We start from the raw sequence: 17,464 nt of genomic DNA on the forward strand, positions 1-17,464 counted from the left end.
GACATGGTGGCCAGAGCGGTGTTTAGCGGTAGGAAAGGACATGGTGGCCAGAGCGGTTTTTAGCGGTAGGAAAGGACATGGTGGCCAGAGCGGTGTTTAGCGGTAGGAAAGGACATGGTGGCCAGAGCGGTTTTTAGCGGTAGGAAAGGACATGGTGGCCAGAGCGGTTTTTAGCGGTAGGAAAGGACATGGTGGCCAGAGCAGTTTTTAGCAGTAGGAAAGGACATGGTGGCCAGAGCGGTGTTTAGCGGTAGGAAAGGACATGGTGGCCAGAGCGGTTTTTAGCGGTAGGAAAGGACATGGTGGCCAGAGCAGTTTTTAGCGGTAGGAAAGGACATGGTGGCCAGAGCGGTTTTTAGCGGTAGGAAAGGACATGGTGGCCAGAGCGGTTTTTAGCGGTAGGAAAGGACATGGTGGCCAGAGCGGTTTTTAGCGGTAGGAAAGGACATGGTGGCCAGAGCAGTTTTTAGCAGTAGGAAAGGACATGGTGGCCAGAGCGGTGTTTAGCGGTAGGAAAGGACATGGTGGCCAGAGCGGTTTTTAGCGGTAGGAAAGGACATGGTGGCCAGAGCAGTTTTTAGCGGTAGGAAAGGACATGGTGGCCAGAGCGGTTTTTAGCGGTAGGAAAGGACATGGTGGCCAGAGCGGTGTTTAGCGGTAGGAAAGGACATGCTGCGTGTGGAGCGACAGCATGAGCGAGGACCGGGATTTCCAACCACTCAACCTCCACTCACATACTCTGACACACACACCACACACTGTTAGTAGGAAATGAGTTCTGTGGGCAAGACCAGACAAGCCCAACTATCCACAGAGCGAGAGAGGGGGGCACAAAGGGAGAAACTGGAGACAAAACAGGAAAATTAGAGAGTATGGGAGAGGAGAGAGCACTAAGAGTAGAGGTATCAGAGAGGAAAGAGGATGATTGTGGTGGGAGACTTGCAGGAAGAGAATAGAAAGAGGATGATGTTGTATTTTATCACTCTTAATGTCTAGAAACACTCACAGCCCAGTGGCTCTCCTAAAGGGATTATCATCTTCATTAATCTCAATACTAATCCCGTGTGTGTTCTGTCCGGCGTGCACACACTCTGCTGGCTGGATGTAAATCTCTAATCTCTCATCATGCATAATGGCATTTCAGTTACATGCATATTCGTTTATTCAAAAATGAATTTCATTCATCTATTCATCCATCCATTCCTCCCAGTATGTTCATCATGGCAGAGTTCCCAAGCTAACCATGACCGATAGTCCTGCTTTCTATCCAACCTTATTCACAGAGACAATCCGTTCTATGCTAATGCTATTTTAGACCCTCCTACCCCCAGGGGTGTGGGTGTGTTTGTTTCCATAGTGTTTCTTTCCATGGATCAGGTAGTGTGGGGTTTTTGTGCTACAATAACTACCCCCTCCCTTTCTGAATCTTAAGGGATATAGGTGGGGGGGAACTGTTGCTAAGGCAACTAGTGTTGGTTGTTAGAGGGAGGGAGAAAGCGAGGGAAGAAAGTGTAAGAGAACGAGCGAGACGGCAGAAGACGTGGAGAGAGGAGCCAAGTAAAAGCTTTGGGAAGACGAGGTAAAGGGATTGAGAGGGAGAGGGAAGAAATGGGAGGTAAAGGGAGGGAGTTCAAATTTTGACTCACTCCCACTCAAAGTTGGTGTTGAGGCAGAGAGCTGCTGCCTGCCCGACACGCAGGATTACACCATCTTTTGTGTTTGTGTAGCTCTACGTTTTTGTGTGAGTGCTTCCTGGAAGGCTAAACAGGCAAATATCAAACTAATGGTGACTGAATATGGAGATTGTTCATTTCTCTTTCTCTGATTGGGCATTACAAGACACATGGTTCTGCTTTTGGTCCTGTTATGTAAAGGGAGTGTGATGTTGAATGCAACTGTGGTATCTATGACTGGGAGGACAATTCTTTGATCACGTCTAGTGATGACTGGTTTCCTGTCTCTGGTTTCTCTTCTCTCTGGCTCTCAGCTGCACACTGAGGTTTGTGTCTGTCTTTGTCTGTGTCTCTGTCTTTGTATCAGTACTCTGTGCTATGACACTCTCTCACTCTCTCGCTCTCTCTCTCTAGCTGCGAGCGGAGGTGGGTAGTCTACAGGGGGAGTTGGAGGGGAAGAGATCGGAGATGGAGACCCTGGATACACTCCTCCAACGGCGAGAACGAGAGAGTCAGGAGGGAGGCAACCTCCTCAACATGCTTACTGAGGACCTACACACTGCCAAGGAGGAGAGGTGAGGCTGTCTGGATGAATGTAGGCCTGACAATGATCAGCTAGTGTATAGGCTTCATTTAAAAAAATTGCCTTCAAGTTGTTTTTTATGGAGTGATTTTGTTGGTCTCGTCTCACTTTGACCTCTGACCCCTAGGCAGTCTCTCCAGTCAGCCAATGAGAGGCTGAGGAAGGTTCTGGTTGAGGTGGTTTTGAGCACCATGGCAATGGAGGAGCTAATCGGCCGCCGGGTCAACGCCTGTGTCGGGGTCAAAGGTCATGATCAGGGTGTGAGTCCAGGAGAGAGAACAACCAATCAGGAGACAGGTGGGTGGAATCTAACAACTGGACCTGTGTCCTTGATACATTTATGACAGGAAGTGAACAAGTACACACTTGGGAAGAAAGGACTGATAACTGTGTGTGTAATACCTGACCGGTCTCCTCTCTCTCCACTATGCATCTCTGTTGCAGACATGTCGACAGGCGATCTGGATCTCTCTCAGCGTGTGTGTGAGAGCCTCCTACTGGCAGAGTCCCAAACAAACTCTGGAGGAGAGGAAGCAGCCCTGGGAGAGGAGGCAGCCCTGGGAGCCTGCAGCCAACTACGCCACTCTGTGGACACACTCCTGGAGCTCCTCACACGTGCTAACACACAGGTAACACACACACACTAGCTTGTCGCCATGCAGAGTCATTGCTTAATTCATAGTGAACGCTTGAGAGGTTAGTGAGGGGGTCAACACAACATTCTATGCATTGAATTTGCATGAAGCTCAGCCACTGATCTTTCCGTTCATCTGTCTCTCTGTCGGTCTCTCTCTCACTCTCTCCTTTTTGGTCTCTCTCTAGTTGGAGGAGTCTTGTTCTGTCCATTTGTCTCTAGAGGAGAGATTTTCCCAGGGCCGTTCAGACTCCTCCCAGATGCTGCTCCAACACCAGCTCGTATTGGATCAGCTGGACCAGGAAGCGGGGCTAAAGAGCAAGCTCCAGCTGGAGCTCCACAAGGCCGAGGGTCAGTGGAGATGCTGTGTGTGTCTCCATGTGTTTTTAGAATCTTTGTTTGTAAAAGCAGTGTGATATTGTGTGTACATTCATGTATCTGTGTGTGTATCCTGTCTTTGTGTAGGTCTGTTGGAGGGCTATGTAGCTGAGAAGGCAACTCTGGAAGAATCTCTACAACAAAAGGAGGCTCAGGAAGAACGGCTTGTTGAGGAGCTGGAGGGCCTCCGGGCGCAGCTGCACCAGAAGGAAGGCCTCACCTCGGAGCTGGAGAACCTCAGGGTGCAGCTGCAGGAGCTCAGCGAGGAGCACAGTCTCCTCCAGCGCCAGAAGGTCCATCTCACCGCCGGACTGGGAGAGAGAGAAAAGGGTGAGGGAGGGGATAGATCAGAGAAATTGTGGTTTAAGCTAAACTGTGATTGATTATGTTGCATATGTTTTGTGTACACGTTAAGTCCTGTTCTTAGTTGTCTGTTCTCCCTGTAGGGTCCTGTCAGAGTATAGAGGGGGACACAGGTTTGTCGCTCAGTCCTGTGTGTGTCTGTGTTTTAAAAGCTGCCCTGTCTCATTTCTTAGACAGAGGCCAGTTGGGGATTAGTGTGCCAGTTGATTTATGCAGTATGGTTTTTAGTGTGGTTGTATTTGTTTGCTATGACTTGTGGTCAAGTTTTGTTTTTCTGACCAATTCTATACTTCCCCTTATCTATAGGAAGTGCATGTTTGGAAGGATTGTGTGTGTGTCATTGTGGATTTTGTGAACATTTGTGTGCGCATGTCTGTTCCTAACCGGGGGGTGTGTGTGTGTGTGTGTGTGTGTGAAGGCCTTCTGGTTGAGGCAGAACGTCTGGGCCAGGAGAGGCTGTGTGTGCAGCGGCAGGCGGAGAAAGACCGCAGCTCACTGTCGCTGCGCCTCAGGGCTCTGGAGACCGAGCTAGAGGACCAGGAGAACCAGGGCCTCACGGCGGAGCAGCAGCACAGGGCTCAATCAGAGGACCTCCTGCAGCGCGTCCAGGCCCTCGAGAAACAGCTCAAACACGACAGGCAGTTTATAGACGTAAGTGTCACGCTGTGAGGAAATGTATGGATGTGTAACACACACTTGCAAACACTCACGTTTATATCTCTGTCTCTCCAGGAGCAGGCAGTGGAGCGGGAGCATGAGAGAGATGAGTTCCAACAGGAGATCAGAAACCTGGAGGCTCAGCTCAGACAGCCAGCCAGACACTCTGCTGGGACCAGCAAGGGCCAGCGGGTAAGATACACACACACACACACACACACACACGCATCCTTACCTTAGTGTATTGGCATGTGTTAAGTCTTTAATACTGCAGTGTTTAGTCAAGACAATATCTGATGTTGACTCATTAAAGATATTGAATGGACCTGTTGCTGACTGTGTTTTGTGTTTTATTTCATGGAATGCTCTAGATTGAGGACTTGGTTCTGCAGGTGTGGAATCTCACCAGTGACTCCTATAGCTACACCTCGACTCTTCTGCATGCCCCCACCGGTGTGTGTGTGTGTGTGTGTGTGTGTGTGCTGTGATAACACCTGCGTGAATAACTGTTACATAATCATTGAAGATGCATCTGCCGTTAGTGCCGCTCCGTCTCTCTCCTTTTCATCTCGCCATCCCCTTTTCTCCATCTCGCTCTATCATCCTCCTCTCCCTTTTCTTCCATCCCTCTGTGCTGTGTGTTGCTGCTCTGTCGCATGGCTTCAGTTGTTGTAGTGGCTGCAGACCCGGAATGGCTTTAGTTAACCCGTCGTATAGCTTAACATGGGAAACCCCATAGTCACCCGGCAACTGGAGCCCTCAGAACCAACATTACTCCCCTGTTTCTTTCTCAGGTGGAGAGCCTTCAAGCTCTCATCAGGGACAAGACAGAAGACCACACCTCCCTGCTGGCAGCCAATCAACAGGTCCAGCTCGAGGTTGCTGAGCGCAATGAGGAGATTGACAAGCTGGCTGGGCGAATTAGGGAGCTGGAACAGGCGTTGCTAAGCAGCTCTGAGAGCAGCAGAGCTGTCAGTCAACTGGAGCAGGAGCTGCACAGAGCTCGGCAGAGAGAAGAGGAGCTCACACAGGTATCTCTCTCACTCCCTCACTCAATCTCTCACACACACACACACACACACACACACACACACACACACTAAATGACTCTCTCTCCCTCCAGGATAAGGAGTCATTGCAGCAGCAGCAGTTGTCAAATCGTCTCCAGATTTCAGCGCTGCAGTCTAAACTGGACGAGACCCGTCACCGTTACCGTGACAACAACGCTAGCACCCCCGACCCCATCCAGCTTCTCCGGGACACATTGGACACCGCACAGCAAGACCTGCAGGACAAGGAGCAACAGGTGTGTGTTTCCAACCTCAACACCTGCTTTAGTGGAAGGCCTAACAGAGCTTAACTGCTACCTGCTGGCTAGTGCATAGAGATCTTTGGCCAGAGAAGATTAGTTTGCTTGGTTGGATTAATTTGTTAACTTGTGTGTGTGTGTTCTAGGTGTGTGTGTTGGTTGGTCAAATGGAGGAGACTCAGAGAGACCTGACCATAAAAGAGGCGGAGTTAAAACACCTCACACTCCAGCTGGAGCTCCTGACCAATCAGAACACGGATACCATCACCCAGCTTCACGACCAAGTCGCCTCTCTCAAAGTGGGTCTGCTACAGTGTTAGTCCTCTCTAACACCAACAATGGTTGTCCTCCTGTGTTCTAAATCTCCCCCCTGTGTCTTTCTCTGTTTAGGAGACCGTTTCAGCCCTTACCTTTCGCCTGGAGGAGAGAGGGATAGAAGAGGAGGAGAGTCTCCCATCTGCTCTGTTAGAGGAGAAGAATGAGGAGATAGACCACCTGACCCAGGAGATACACAAGCTAGAACTGGAGCTAGAGACAGCCAGGGACATCACGGTACACACACACACACACACACACACACACACACCTCCATAATCCAGCCCCGTTATATAATGACATAATCTCTCAGAATTCAAACTACTGTAACCTCAATGTAGTACACACTACACACACAATGGAACAGTCATTATTTTTGCCTGAACTTGAAGCCATTCTCCTGGTCTCTACAGGCGTTCCAGACAGAAGTTGAAGACCTGCGCTCCCAGGTGGAGCACCTCCGCTGTGACATCATCAGGGTGCGTCAGGACAAGCAGGAAGAGGAGGAGCGGCTTCACGAGGTCATCAGCACACTACAGGCGGAGCTAAACACCCTTTGCCCCGCCTACCACGAGGTCAGCGACCTATCACAAGAGGGCGACAGTGTTAACCCTTCGCCTGCTCCTAGCCCGGAACCTGCCAACTACCCCCAACCAGAGAGAGGAGGACCGAGAGGAGGAGAGGGCGACAGTCTTAAGCAGGAGATGCGTCTCCTCCACTCCTCCTCTTCCCGTTCTCTCCGTTCCCGTGTGGAGGCCCTGCAGGGGCAGCTGGAGGTGATGGTGGGAGAGAAGGAGGCGATGGAGAGACTGCTGCTCTCTCAGGAGGAAGAGTACAGAGGACAGGGGGAGGAGATGGGGAGGAGGCTCAGGAAAGAGAGGGAGAGAGGGGAAGAGGTGAAGAGAGAACTAAATCTAAAAGAGGCTGAGCTTGAAGAGGTGAGAGCCAGGATAGAAGGGCTGGAGGAGGAGAGGGATGCAGCTGTGAAGGAGAGTGGTCGCTGGCAGGCTCTTGCCCAGGATACAAACTCCCTGCGAGGGGAGAAAACTCGGCTAGACTCCCTGGTCCTGGAGCTAAAATCAAGGGTTGAAGAGCGGGAGAAGGAGACCGAAGCCCTGCTACAGACCGTGGTGGCTGTCGAGACGGCGAAGGCAGAACTTTCGTCAGAACGCGAGGCCCTGCGGAAGAGGGAGTGCCGACTCCAAGAGGAAATAGAACGCCTCCAGCAGGAAGTGACCTCTCAGAGGGCCTGCCTCCAGGAAGTCAGCCGTCAGCTAGAGGAGAGGCGAGCCAACCAGGAGGAGGCTCAGAAGGAAGTGCTGGTAGGTGGCGGCAGCGTCGGGCCAATCAGATTGACTCAACATGTGGCATCAATTTAAACATTTCTTTCTAGCCATGTAGGAGCGGTGATATCTTCAGTAGTATTAGTTATTTGTAGATTTAGTTGGTAGGTTGACGCAGAAAGGATAAGTTTTCTGCTTTGAAAGCCTGCCTTTGATGATTTCATTCAAACTTGAGTACTCCATTCCATTAAGCCTCTCTAAGCCTAACTTGCAACACTAAGTAACTTTCACTATTTAGGTATTTTGCGGTGTGAGCTCAGCTCCCTCTACCACAGCTGGCTATGGTTAAAGAGGGAGAGATTGAGTCTTTGGAGGAAAAGCATCTGCTAAATGGTATATTTCTAGACGGTGAGAGACTAAGAGTGGGTGTAAGAGAGAGAAACTACGAGATGTTGATGTGTTGGCACCCAACAGAGGAGTTTTACTCACAGAGGAAGTGACCTCATCAGAAAGAGGAAGTCAGGAGTGGTCAGAAAACAGTTCCGTGTTGTGAAGTTCTTGCACACTGGCATTTATTTACTTTCTTTCTGAAAATGGAGAATGGAGTATAGTTTTCTTGCCATGTGTTCTGGAATGGGAGTTTCCAAGCGCTATTTTAAACACTATTGGTGAACAGTTTGCTATAGATTTGTGTTTGGGGAAAATAATGGTGTTGAGTAGGGTTAATCGGTCAGTGTTATACACTGCATTTTCTGCACATTGTGGGTAGGAAGGGTAAGGGAGTTGTGTTGGTGTGAGTTTTGCGCATGTTTCTGTTCTTGAATGAATCAAAGCCCTGGATAACAAATTGAAAGAAAGTTTTTGTGCAAATAAGACGGATTACATATTTCATGGTGCTGTTGATATTGATCATGCTGATGATGCTGATGATGAAGGCTGTTCTCTTCCAGACGTGTGCCGAGGAGACTCTGGCGAAGGCTGACGCTGCCCTGAGACAGAGGGAGGAGGAGCTACAGAGACTAGGGGCGGAGCATCAAGCCTTGGGGGCAGAGTTGGCAGCTGTGAAGGAGGGTCTTTGCTCCAGCACAGAGAGAGCTGAGAAACTACTGGAGGAGGGACAGGTATGGACAGGCGTGCTGTGTTTTTAAAGGACTGTAAATAACACTGTATTCTCTGATTTATTTCATTCACCTGTCAATCAGACCAAAGACAGGGCCCTGGCTGACCTGGAAACCAATAACCAGCATCTGAAGGCGGAGCTCCGGGGCCTACAGGAAGACCTGGCCGTGCAGGAAGAGGAGCTGGCCTATCAGCAAGGAGAACTGCTGCAGCTCAGACAGACCTGCAACCCGCACAACAGACAGACACACTCATTGAAGGGTGAGTACACATTCAAGCTGCTACACAGACCATGGTGACCCTCTGATGAGTGCAGAGCTGTTGGATGACCGTGATCATCTTCCTCCTCCAGACGTCACGCCCAGAGGATTCCAGGACGGTGTGTCTCGCAACGGGTCCCTGAGTTCTCCCGAGGTTCTCCGTCGACTGGACTGTTCTGAGGAGAGAACCAGAGAGGACAGGTTCCAACCCTCTGTTCTCCACGGTTCTAGAATGTCTGACCTCAGTGCTTTAAACAGCACAGGCCTGGAGCTCCAGGCTAAAGCCTCCCCCAGGGGAAGGCAAGACCAGCCCTGCCCAGGGACAATCAGCCCAGAGCTGGGCACACACAGCACCCACTCCCCTGGGTCCATCTCTGCCTCGGACAACCTCTCCATGTTGGACTCAATGGACGCTGACAAGGTGGGTGGAAAAAGTGTTGCGAAAGTGTCCCCACACACACACACACACACACACACATTAAACCTCTCTCACCTGTCAGGTGCATGAGCTGGAAGCCCTGGACCTGACGGACCCTCCCTCATCTCTTGGCTCCGCCTCTTCTCTGTCCGCAACGGAGTGGGCCAGTGATGGATATGGCAGCAGTAAGTCTGTTTGTCTGTCATTTTGTTGGCGTCTGTCTGTCTCTGTGTTCATGTGTCTAACCTCTCTCCCTTCTCTCTGTCTGTCTGTGTCTGTCGTGTAGATGTCAGTTCAGAGCTCGGTGTAAGACTCAAGGTAGAGTTGGAGCAGACAGAGAGGCTGGACGCTCAGTTCTTGGAGTACCTGCGTTGTCGAGGCATGAACCCCACAGACAACACACGCACAGACAACACACGCACAGACAACACACGCACAGACAGCGCCGCCGGGAGTATGAGCTACAGCGACGAACTGTTGTCTCCTGAACTACAGGTATGAACACACAAACACACACACCTTAAATGTTACAAATGAACCCTATACCAAACTGTGTGTGTTTCCAGGGTCTGTTGAAGAAAGTGTACCAGGAGAGCTGCAGGGTTCTCGCCCTCTCCCAAAGTAAAGCCCCCTCCTCCTCTAACCACCTCTCATTGGACCAGACGATCTGTCAATTAGACTCTAAAGCTCCTCCAATGGGTTGGGAGCAGGAGAAGAGGGCGTTACAGGAAACTGTCATCGCTCTGAGAGAACTGCTCTGTAGGATGGCACAGAGACCGGTGAGTGTGTGCGTGTGTGAGTGTGTGCGTGTGTGTGTGCGGGGTGTGTGTGAGATGTGTGCTTAACTTCTGCATGTGTGCATACTGACCCTCCTGTGTGTGTTTTAACAGGACAACTCGGTTGATGCTGGTTGGAGCAGAGGGCTGCAGGCTGCAGTAAGGGGTGTGTTTGACTGTGAGAGGGCAGGGCTTCGCTCTGAGCTGCAGGCTTTTCTCTCCTCCCACCCTGAGATAGACTCCACCCACCTCCTCCGTCAGCTGGAAACACTGCTACAGAGACAGGTGTGTGTGTGTGTTTGCGTGAGCATGTTTGGAGCGGTCTCCACTAAGGAAGTCCCGCATACAGTAAAAAAAAACTGCATTCTATCTGCTTAGCTTAATTGAAAGGGTTAAAAAAAATCTCTCCCCTCCCTCATCTCTCCAGGAGGAGCAGCAGCGTGTTGTGGTGGAGCGTCTGCTCTCTGCAGACAGACACGCTCTGCAGCTGCAGCACTCTCAGGGGGAGGAGTCATCTAAAGGGGAGGTGTTATCCAGGCTGAGGGCGGAACTAGAGGAGAGCAGAGAACGACTTAACTCCTCCCACAGCACCCAGCAGGAACTACAAAACGAGATCCGCAATCTCCGGTACACACACACACATACATTATTGTACACACACACACACACACACACACACACACACACACACAAATAAATACTGATGTGTGTGTCCTCTCCCAGGCTGTGTATAGAGGACTGTGAGGAGGCTGTAAGGAGGGAAGAGACCAGAGTCCAGGAGCTACAGCAGGAGCTGGACCAGGAGAGAACTCACACACACCTCCGGGAGAAGGAAGAGGAGCAGCAGAGATCAGAGGTCGTTACCCTGAGGGGTCAGCTGGACCAGGAGAGGACGACCTCTAGTAACCTCCGACAGGAACTCCAGATAGAACTCTCCCGCGGCCACCTCCTCCAATCACAGCTCGACACACGTCTAGCCGATGCCCATAAGGAGCTGGAAGAGGAGTGCGCCCGTTCCGCCCGGCAACTCAACACTTTCCAGTCACAGGAAAAGAGTCGGCTGGAACACTTCCTGAAAGAGGCTGAGTCCCGCCTAGCCGACGCCCACATGAAGGAACTGGAGGAGGAACGCGAGCGCTCCGCCCGTTGTCTCGATGACATCACAAGCAGACAAGAAGCGGACGCGTCCCGAGACAGGATGTTCATCTCAGAGCTCCGCTCTCAACTGGAGCAGGAGAGGAGGCAGGGGGAGGAGCTAGCCACCGTGACAGACGGGCTGAGGGCGGAACTTCTGCAGAACCGGAGGAGAGTAGAGGAGGAAGAGAGGAAGAGGAGAGAGGAGGCACAGAGAGATCAGGATGCTGCAGCCCGCCTCCGAGTTACTATGGAGACACTCAATGAGCAGAAGCAGGAGGCTAGTCGAGCATTGGAGACAGAGAGAGAGCGTTCTGGTCGCTTAGGGGCGGAGCTCAACGTGCTGAGGGAGAGGCTTCGATCGGTCAATGACAAGGAGAGGGAGCGGGAGGAACAGAGGGAGAGGGAGAGGAGGAAGGAGAGACAGGAGCAGACGGAGAGAGAGAGGCGACACGAGAGGACCAGCAACAAACTGGTGAGATTTACACACAACATTTTAGCATTGCCTGTCTGACTTGTAATACAACAGTGTCTCAGCCACTTAAATGCCATTTTTTTCTTGTTTACTTTCCTGTTTTCTCTTCCCTCTCTCTCTCTGCAGTGTGAATTGGAGTTATTGCGGCAGCAGGACCAGCAGAGGATGAGAGATCTCCAGCAGACTCTGGCTGAGCTAGAGAGGGAGGAGAGAGAGATGGCCACAGAGAGACTGTCCAACCGACACCAGTACAACTCCAGCCCACTCCAACCCAAGAATAACACCTCGACTGGGCCAGACCAGACCAGCACAGCCCTATACAACCACCAGGTACCAGAAATGGCTGATCATAGCTAGGCCCATGCATAGCAACATGAAGCACTGGGAGACGAGCTAGACGGCAGTGTTTTAAATGTATTTATGGTGTTTGGGGGAGATTTGCGACGACAATAAATGAGTTTGATAAGGACCACGATAACCAATTTCTCTCTCCCTGCAGTCTTCCTCTTCTTCCTCGGCGCTGGTGGAGAGGTTGTCGAGGGAGAACTCTGACCTGTCGGCCCGCGTGAAGGAGCTGAGTCAGGAGAGGATTAACCAGAAACACACCCTGTCCTGTCTGGAAGGACAGCTACGACAGGCAGAGACTGAGAACCGTCCCAGCACTGACCTCAGCAACAGCAAGGTGAGCCACACGCGCCAACTAACAAACTCACACACACACACGACCTCTGGGCTGAAAGTCCCCATGGATCGTCTGGTGTGATGTCCCTTTAAACCTGTGTTTGTGTCTCTGTCCCTCCTCTAGTTCCAGCGACTGTATCAGCGCTATCTACGGGCTGAGAGCTTTAGGAAGTCTCTGGTCTACCAGAAGCGCTACCTCCTGCTGCTGCTGGGGGGCTTTCAGGACTGTGAACAGGCAACTCTCTGTCTTATCGCCCGGTTGGGGGCGCACCCCTCGCCCCCCCACGCCCACACACACTCTCCCCTCTCGCGCTTCAGAGCTGCAGTACGAGCTGTCATCGCCATCTCACGGTGAGTCCGGTGTTGGGTTGGTCGTGTGGGTGGGTGTTATATAGAGCTATGGGTCATTGTGTTATGCATGTTAACCCTTCCCTGTCCTTCTGCAGACTGAAGTTCCTGACCAGGAAGTGGCAGAGAGTCGTCAGGAGAGGAGTTACAACAACTGTCACTGTCAACGGACACAGCACAGGTGCGTGAGAGACATCCAGAGCGATGAAGATAGGATTACCAACGTCACACAGGCAAGGTACATCGCCAGTTCAGTGTGTAACCTTTCCATTTCTCTCTCAGCTTCCAGGACTGAGGTTTTGAGGCAGCAGCAGCCACTGGCCAATCACAACTCCTCTCCACCTACTAGAGACAGCAGCCCCACCCGTAAGGGTTTGGTCTCACCAATGAAATCACCCTTCAGCCGGTACGGCTCCTTCCATAGTAAACATCCATTCACGCGAGGGGAAATCTCTAACGACTTACCTTGAGATTTAATTTCTTTCCTTTTCTGTCTTCCGCTTGTCTTCTCCCCCATCTTATTCTCCCCCCCCTCTTATTCTCTCCTCTCTTATCCCCCTAGAGTTTATTCCAACCCGGTCCTGTCCTCTGAGCTTGCTTCGTCCAGTGTTCTGTCCCAGGATGCCGAGTGGTCTCTGACAGACTACATCCACCACCTGGAGAACGTACAGCAACGCCTGGGGGCTGCACGTCCAGGTACAAACACACACTGGTTGCACTTACTGGTTGAGCACACACTCACTGAATGAGATGGGGAAGATCAGAGGTGACAGAGAGAAAAAGGGGCTTTAGCTTGATGGCATCGTACCATGGCAAGTCCACTACCCACAATCCCCTGGGTTAGGGGACGGCATTGTTACCATGGACAAACTTCCCCTCTGACAAACTGATCAATCAATCTCACAACCTCCAATCCCATCTCCTGACCCAGTTAGCAGGGCTTACTTAGCCCCGCCTCCAAGTTCCCCAGATATGATTGGCTATCGGCACCAGTGGCTGCAAAAGAACAGGACATGGCTGTACCTCAGCTGTCTGTCCCCCATCTACCGGTACGGCCCAGGTGAGGACTTAACTACAAGTACCAGAATACACTGCTTCGTTAATCTCCCCACATCACCCTCACTGTACTGAACAAACTTCAAGTACCAGGATGCACGTCTCAGGGTAGGGTACATTCTGGTGTAAGCAGGGACATGTGGGTAGTCACTACATAGCCATTCTAAAATGGACAATAGTCCATTGAATAGTTTTCTTCTGTACACCGGGGAGTTCATATGTTTGTGTGTGAGAGAGAGGGAGAGATTGTGTGTTGCCCTTATATCTGGTTCTGACACATTTTCTCTCTCCTCCAGACTCTCCATCTCTTCTCTCCTACCACAAGAAGTCTGACCGCTGAAGGAAGGAAGGAAGGAAGGAATGAAGCAATGTATGAATGCCTCCTTTCAATCCAACATCCTTATGATCCGTCTTTGTGTTCAAATATACAATGGAATGTATTTGTCTAATATCTGATTTAGAAAGTTAGCATTTAAGACATGAAATTATTTTTTTACAATTATTTTGTTTTCTACAGATATTTCTGTTGACCTCCGAGTAACTCCCTAAGAGGTCTTCTCACACGAATGCATGTGTTTTTGAAAGTATTAGATCGCTATTTTTCTACCTGAGTTTTATACAAGTTTGTATCTGATTCTGTATATATGTTCTTGGTTATTAATATTTGTTAAAGTTTCACGTGGATAAATGTGTAAAGTTTCACACTGGAATTCTGAGCTATAGATCAAAGCTGGTGGACATGTTTTGTCAATGATTTGTTTTTTTATCGATCACCATTTCTACAAAATAAATATTTTAATTGTGTGATTACCTGCCTTGCGCATTGGGTGTGTATCTTTTTAAGGCAGGGCCGAACATAGGCGGGGTCAGACATACAGACTTACATCAATACTTAGAGTATTGTTAGATTATGGGTTGGTCAAAAACTGATGGTGGTACAAACACCCCTACATTTGACTGTGTTTATCATTCATTAACACAGGTGATTAGTTCTGGGGCGCTTTAGAGCACATGTATTTACCATCTCAAAATGTGACCGGCAAGGAAAATAGTAACTAAGTAGGCTAGTTCTTTTAGACCGTTCATTCCAGTCCAGTGTCATTTGACAACAGTTTTACAGAAGGGGGAAACCACAGTCTTTGGTAGTTATGTCTTCAGTTACACTACAGATCATGACAGTTCACATAGGGGTCAAATCACTGATATGCCATGTACTGGTTCTCTGGTAATTATAAATGAAACCATTTCTATACTATATTAGAATGTGTTATATCAGCAACAATTTCAGCTGGTTCATCTGGGGCTTTAAATCCCTGAGATGCCCATTAAATGATGTAATCATTCGGGCATACAAGGTAGGAGGTGCCAGCTGACTACCAGTTCCACACGACTAACTAATGACCACGTTTACATGCGCACACTTTTCTCGATAGTAGCTCATATCCCGTTTAAGGTCTTATTCCTATAAACTGTTTACATACACCTTTTGATATCCCTCTCACGAGTAACCCTGTATGCATGACTAAGCAGAAACGTCCTAATTTAAATGAATATGGGTTAAATAGAATAGTAACTGAAATCTGGACACTGACTGTGCATATTTTTTTATTTTATTTCACCTTTATTTAACCAGGTAGGCAAGTTAAGAGCAATTTCTCATTTGCAACTGCGACCTGGCCAAGATAGCAATTCGCATAGCAATTCGACATACAACAACACAGAGTTACACATGGAATAAACAAAACATACAGTCAATGATACAATAGAAAAAAGAAAAAAAGTCGATATACAGTGAGTGCAAATGAGGTAAGATAAGGGAGTTAAGGCAATAAATAGGCCATGGTGGCGAAGTAACTACAAAACAGCAATTAAACACTGGAATATAACCTCTCACGTACCGTAATATATGAACTCCTGCAGAATTATGCATGTCTTGCAGTAAAATTATAGAACAAATCTTACATTTGCCTCGGGAACAGAAAATAACTATACTGAACTAAAATATAAACGCCACATGTAAGGGTTGGTCCCATGTTTCATGAGCTGAAATAAAAAAAATCCCAGAAATGTTCCATACACACACAAAGTGTATTTTTCCTGAATTTTGTGCACACATTTGTTTATATCCCTGTGAGTGAGCATTTCTCCTTTGCCAAGATAATCCATCCACTTGACAGGGGTGGCATATCAGGAAGCTGATTAAACAGCATGATCATTACACAGGTAGGTGCACCTTGTGCTTACGTCAAAAGGCCACTCTAAAATTAGCAGTTTTGTCACAAAATTCCACAACGTCTCAAGTTTTGATGGAGCGTGCAGTTGGCATGCTCACTGCAGGAATGTCCACCAGCGCTGTTGCCAGAGAACTGAATATTAATTTCTCTACCATAAGCCTCCAACATTATTTTTTAGAATTTGGCAGTGCGTCCAACCGGCCTCACAACCGCAGACCACGTGTAACCACGCCAGCCCAGGACCCCCACATCAGGCTTCTTCACCTGCGGGATTGTCTGAGATCAGCCACCCAGACAGCTGATGAAACTGGGTTTGCACTACCAAACAATTTCTGCACAAACTGTTAGAGACCGTCTAAGGGAAGCTCATCTGTGTACTCGTCCTCCTCACCAGGGTCTTGAACTGACTGCAGTTCAGCGTTGTACCCGATTTCAGTGTGCAAATACTCACCATCAAAGGCCACTGCCACGCTGGAGAAGTAGGCTATTCACACATGAATCCCGGTTTCAACTGTACCGGGCAGATGGCAGACAGAGTGTATGGTGTTGTGTGGGCGAGCAGTTTGGTGATGTCAACATTGTGAACAGAGTGGGGTAATGGTATGGGCAGACATAAGCTACAGACAATGAACACAATTGCATTTTATGTTGTCAATTTGAATGGCCCGTTGTTGTGCCATTCATCTGCCGCAATCCCAACGTTTCAGCATGATAATGCACAGGCCCATGCCGCAAGGATCTGTACACAATTCCTGGAAAATATCCTAGTTCTTCCATGGCCTGCATACTCACTAGACATGTCACCCATTGAGCATGTTTGGAATGCTATGGATCGACGTGTACAACAGCGTGTTCTAGTTCCCGCCAATATCCAGAAACTTGCAATGCCATTGAAGAGCAGTGGGACAACATTCCACATGCCATAATCAACAGCGTGATCAACTCTATGTGAAGAAGAGTTGCATGAGGCAAATGGTGGTCGCACCTGACACTGACTGGTTTTCTGATCCCCTCCCCTACCGTTTTTTAAGGTATCCGTGACCAACAGATGAATATCTGTATTCCCAGACGTGAAATCCATAGATGAGGGCCTAATGAATGTATTTCAATTGACTGATTTCCTTATATGAACTGTAACTCGGTAAAACCTTTGAAATTGTTCCATGTTGAGTTTATATTTTTGTTCAGTGTATGATTTCTTTCTTTCACCATCTCTTGAGAAAATGCAAATGTGTTATCTTCGACACTGTTTTGCTAGCAGACAGTGTTTCAACGACATCAAATATACTTCCAAAACGAACTGAAGTCTTCTCAGAAACGTGTTTCAGCAGCTTTTAATTTCCTTAAACCCGGTCAAACTGATGCCATTTGGAGACTTTGTACAGGACCAACCATTCCCCACTTTTTTGGTTTGCTATTGCGTTCTCTCCGGGTCCCTACACGAAACCAGACCACTTCGGCTACAAGCCGAAAATAGTGCTCTGTCCTCTTGAAACGACCGAAGATACAATTGGCGCGCATGCCAGGCCGGGTTGAGAAATTCGGATGCGCGCCCGAGGCCCCCAGGTGCCGAGCAACCATATTTCGATCCCCGGCCGCGGCATACAAAGCGCCACACGACATGCAAGCCGATCTAGGCAACAATCGTTAATTAGTTGAGGTCCAACCAATAGGCTTCTTAAATTGTACATACAATGTATAGACTAATTTATATCCAAAGTTAGCATCATCTGTATGCGTTAATTCTATCCAGAACTTGAATCCGAGA

The 17,464-nt window shown here is 49.1% G+C and overlaps 1 protein-coding gene across 6 annotated transcripts in view; it reads left to right on the top strand.

Moving 5' to 3' along the window:
- LOC106575364 (pericentrin) overlaps positions 1-14,277 on the top strand; it is a 35,637-nt gene extending 21,360 nt beyond the window's left edge. For 2 of the 6 annotated variants that reach the window (XM_082963474.1, XM_082963472.1), the window contains 31 exons: positions 2,088-2,248; positions 2,384-2,553; positions 2,701-2,885; positions 3,079-3,241; positions 3,356-3,598; positions 3,715-3,744; positions 4,050-4,282; positions 4,364-4,480; positions 4,660-4,680; positions 5,083-5,319; positions 5,412-5,594; positions 5,744-5,896; positions 5,988-6,149; positions 6,326-7,234; positions 8,146-8,316; positions 8,398-8,575; positions 8,667-8,995; positions 9,075-9,177; positions 9,279-9,487; positions 9,559-9,771; positions 9,883-10,053; positions 10,196-10,395; positions 10,492-11,377; positions 11,504-11,707; positions 11,877-12,059; positions 12,183-12,409; positions 12,505-12,587; positions 12,689-12,812; positions 12,969-13,102; positions 13,338-13,466; positions 13,759-14,277. In XM_082963474.1, the coding sequence (XP_082819600.1) occupies positions 2,088-2,248; positions 2,384-2,553; positions 2,701-2,885; positions 3,079-3,241; positions 3,356-3,598; positions 3,715-3,744; positions 4,050-4,282; positions 4,364-4,480; positions 4,660-4,680; positions 5,083-5,319; positions 5,412-5,594; positions 5,744-5,896; positions 5,988-6,149; positions 6,326-7,234; positions 8,146-8,316; positions 8,398-8,575; positions 8,667-8,995; positions 9,075-9,177; positions 9,279-9,487; positions 9,559-9,771; positions 9,883-10,053; positions 10,196-10,395; positions 10,492-11,377; positions 11,504-11,707; positions 11,877-12,059; positions 12,183-12,409; positions 12,505-12,587; positions 12,689-12,812; positions 12,969-13,102; positions 13,338-13,466; positions 13,759-13,802 (6,555 nt within the window). In that variant the 3' untranslated portion in view covers positions 13,803-14,277. The remainder of the gene's footprint in view (positions 1-2,087; positions 2,249-2,383; positions 2,554-2,700; positions 2,886-3,078; positions 3,242-3,355; positions 3,599-3,714; positions 3,745-4,049; positions 4,283-4,363; positions 4,481-4,659; positions 4,681-5,082; positions 5,320-5,411; positions 5,595-5,743; positions 5,897-5,987; positions 6,150-6,325; positions 7,235-8,145; positions 8,317-8,397; positions 8,576-8,666; positions 8,996-9,074; positions 9,178-9,278; positions 9,488-9,558; positions 9,772-9,882; positions 10,054-10,195; positions 10,396-10,491; positions 11,378-11,503; positions 11,708-11,876; positions 12,060-12,182; positions 12,410-12,504; positions 12,588-12,688; positions 12,813-12,968; positions 13,103-13,337; positions 13,467-13,758) is intronic. The other 4 variants (XM_082963473.1, XM_082963477.1, XM_082963475.1 and 1 more) reach the window with 4 other exon arrangements.
- The last annotated feature ends 3,187 nt before the right edge of the window (positions 14,278-17,464 follow it).

Source organism: Salmo salar, chromosome 17 (assembly GCF_965601325.2).
Source record: "Salmo salar chromosome 17, fSalSal1, whole genome shotgun sequence".
In the NCBI taxonomy this organism is placed as follows: domain Eukaryota; kingdom Metazoa; phylum Chordata; class Actinopteri; order Salmoniformes; family Salmonidae; genus Salmo; species Salmo salar.